Here is a 2,809-nt window from a genome sequence, read left to right on the forward strand (position 1 = left end):
TCTATAAATTTTATTCAATTAATTTCTCAAATCGCTAATGCGTCATAACTTCCCATATATATATATATATATATGAGCTATATATACTTTTAAACAAGAGATTAAGATTTTATTACTTTTACGAGTGCCCTCAATTGTTTTGTTAATTTATTAGAGCACATTAATTATTTGACACGCGAATCAATGAGAGAATATTGAAATCACAGCATCACACAAAACAGTTCCATTATATTGAAATTAATACAACAAATAGCTAATCCTATCTGCATGACTTTTAACTTTTTTTTTTTTTAATGGGTCTTATCTCTCTGAGTTGCTGAACATAAATAAGATGATCAGTTTAAAGCTAAAACACAGCCGTGCTCCGAGAACAGTTCGTTAAAGACAATGTCGACACCAGCATCAGTTTGTCGCACTTTTCGATTGATTTTAATATTAATGTGTATTGTGTCTGCGAGTAGCCAGGCAAATAATCTCGATGCACTGCTACTGAATCAGATGCTTAGCTATGTGGACGAGAGTGTGCCTGTGTGCGATGATTACTACAAATACGCGTGTGGCAAGTGGACTGAAGTGCATGAGAATGATGACTTCTTCGACCCCATGGGATTGATTGATCGCAATGTTAATGAGAATCTGGTTAGGCTCATGGCTGAGTTGCTGCAGAAGCAGCAGCAGCAGCAAAGCAGTGTGGAAGCCAAGGTCTTGAGCTTCTATCAGGCGTGTCGCCAGGCAGCGAATTCGACGCGTTCAAGCAAAGGGTATCTGGAGTTGGTGCCGCCAAATGTAAAAATACCCTGGCCGCAGTTCAAGCACCGATGGGAAGATTGGGACAACAGCAAATTTGAGTGGATGGAAACATTGGCGCGCCTGCGACGCTTCGGACTGACGAATGTGTTCTTCGACTTGGATGTGCAACCCGACATGTACAACAGCAGCAAGTACTTTATACACATTGAGAGACCCAATTTCAAAACCGAATCACAGCTGCCGACCGACCTCAGTCGGAAGCTACTCGAGCTGGGTGTTAACGATAGAAATACAGACGCTCTGGCAAAACAAGTCACGATATTTGAGCAATCGGTGCGTAAAATGATTTTGAATTCACAATCAAAGGAAGCGGTTGATGAGATGACAGTGCACAAGCTGGAGCAACAAACAGGACATTGGGGAAAATATTTAGAAACTTTGCTGGATCGCGCCGTGTCCGCTGACTTTGTGCTGAAAGTTGGTAATGTGGCATATTTAAAGCAGTTAAACCGGACACTCGCCAGGTGGAATGGTGAGGTAATAGCTACCTACATTATGTTGCGCTTTGTCTCGTATCTGGAGGAGGAGACCATGGATAGCCCAAAGTCCATTGATTGCGTTCAGGAATTGCGACGTCACATGTTGCCAGCGACAAATCTGCTTTACGAGCAGCGATTCATTGTCCCGGACAAATTGCAGCAACTTGAAGAGAATGTCCTGGAGCTGTTTGAGCTGCTGCGGCAACAGTTCTACAAAATATTGGAGGTTAATCACCTGAGCCTGAAGCGTGGTCAACGGAAATTGCTGCGAGACAAGATGAGGAAAATGAAGATCAGCATTGGCAGTTTTCCGATGAATGCAAATCATTTCAGCATTGTTACCAGTTTCTATGACGGACTGCAGCTGCCTGAAAATCATGACTATGCCAAGAATCAATTGCGTTTGTTAGAGTTCCGTACTAGCCGCCGATTGGAGCAGCTGGATAGACCCCTCGATTTGATCTTGCCGGACTCGGGCACGGCCATGGTGTCAACACCGTTTTATAATCAACGACAGAATACCATCGTTGTGCCTTATGGCATAATTGAGGAGCCCTTTTTCCAGCCCGATGCCCACGATATATTCAAGACTGGCCTGCTGGGCCACCTCAGCCACGAGCTGATGCACGGCTTCGACTCAACTGGATTGAACTTTGATAGAGACGGAAACTACAATGAGCAGATACTCAAGATCACCAGTGGAAGTCGGTATGAGGCGGCATTAAGCTGTCTCGAACAGTATGAAACAGTGGGAATGGATGAACGTGAGGCGGACATTGCTGGCATTCGTCTGGCATATGACGTTTACTTTGATCCTGGCTCAGGGTTCAATCGGGCACAGCCCAGTTTCTCGAATCTGTCACTGAAGCAGCTCTTCTTTCTCAGCTCCATGCAATATTTTTGCAGCAAGGAACCGTTAGCTGATGATGGAGAACACGATTCCGATGAGATCCGTGTCTATCAAATGTTGATCAACTTACCAGCCTTTGCCGAGGCACACGGTTGCCGTGTAGATGACGATAATATGCATCCATCTGGAAAGTGTCGACTTTGGTGAAATGCTTTAAAATACTGCGAAGTTTATTCTAAATAAACCATAAAAATTAAATCGATATTGACGAGTCAAATGGCATTTCGGGAGGTCCAACTTTAAATAATTTGATTTTTTTCTCAACTTACTAATTTAATTCTTCTCCTTCGCCTCACTCTTTACTTGTCACATTTTATTCCAATTATGTTGCAAACATCAAATACAATTTAATTTTTCTGTTAAATAATTTTTTAAATTGTTGTCAGTGGAATTAAATATAATTGATCGTACTTAAAGCAAAATATCTAAGTATAAACGTACTCGCACAGACTGTCTTTTCTCAACATTGTCTTGGTATTAAATTTGAGCACACTAAAAGAATTAATTCATAAATTTCCTTTTCCTTTCCCGATTTTTTTTTTCCATTTTTTTATGTGAAAACTTTTAACAGCTCGTCGACAGCATGTTCCAGAAGCGGGGCATTGAAACT

The 2,809-nt window shown here is 41.8% G+C and overlaps 1 protein-coding gene across 1 annotated transcript; it reads left to right on the forward strand.

Moving 5' to 3' along the window:
* The first annotated feature begins 438 nt into the window (after window positions 1-438).
* Window positions 439-2,397, forward strand: LOC6566447 (membrane metallo-endopeptidase-like 1). Its single transcript, XM_001993064.3, has one exon. The coding sequence runs from the start codon at window positions 439-441 to the stop codon at window positions 2,344-2,346; it is 1,908 nt and encodes a 635-aa protein (XP_001993100.3). The 3' UTR covers window positions 2,347-2,397.
* The last annotated feature ends 412 nt before the right edge of the window (window positions 2,398-2,809 follow it).

This window comes from Drosophila grimshawi, unplaced genomic scaffold, assembly GCF_018153295.1.
Source record: "Drosophila grimshawi isolate 15287-2541.00 unplaced genomic scaffold, ASM1815329v1 contig_1377, whole genome shotgun sequence".
Taxonomy (NCBI): Eukaryota; Metazoa; Arthropoda; class Insecta; order Diptera; family Drosophilidae; genus Drosophila; species Drosophila grimshawi.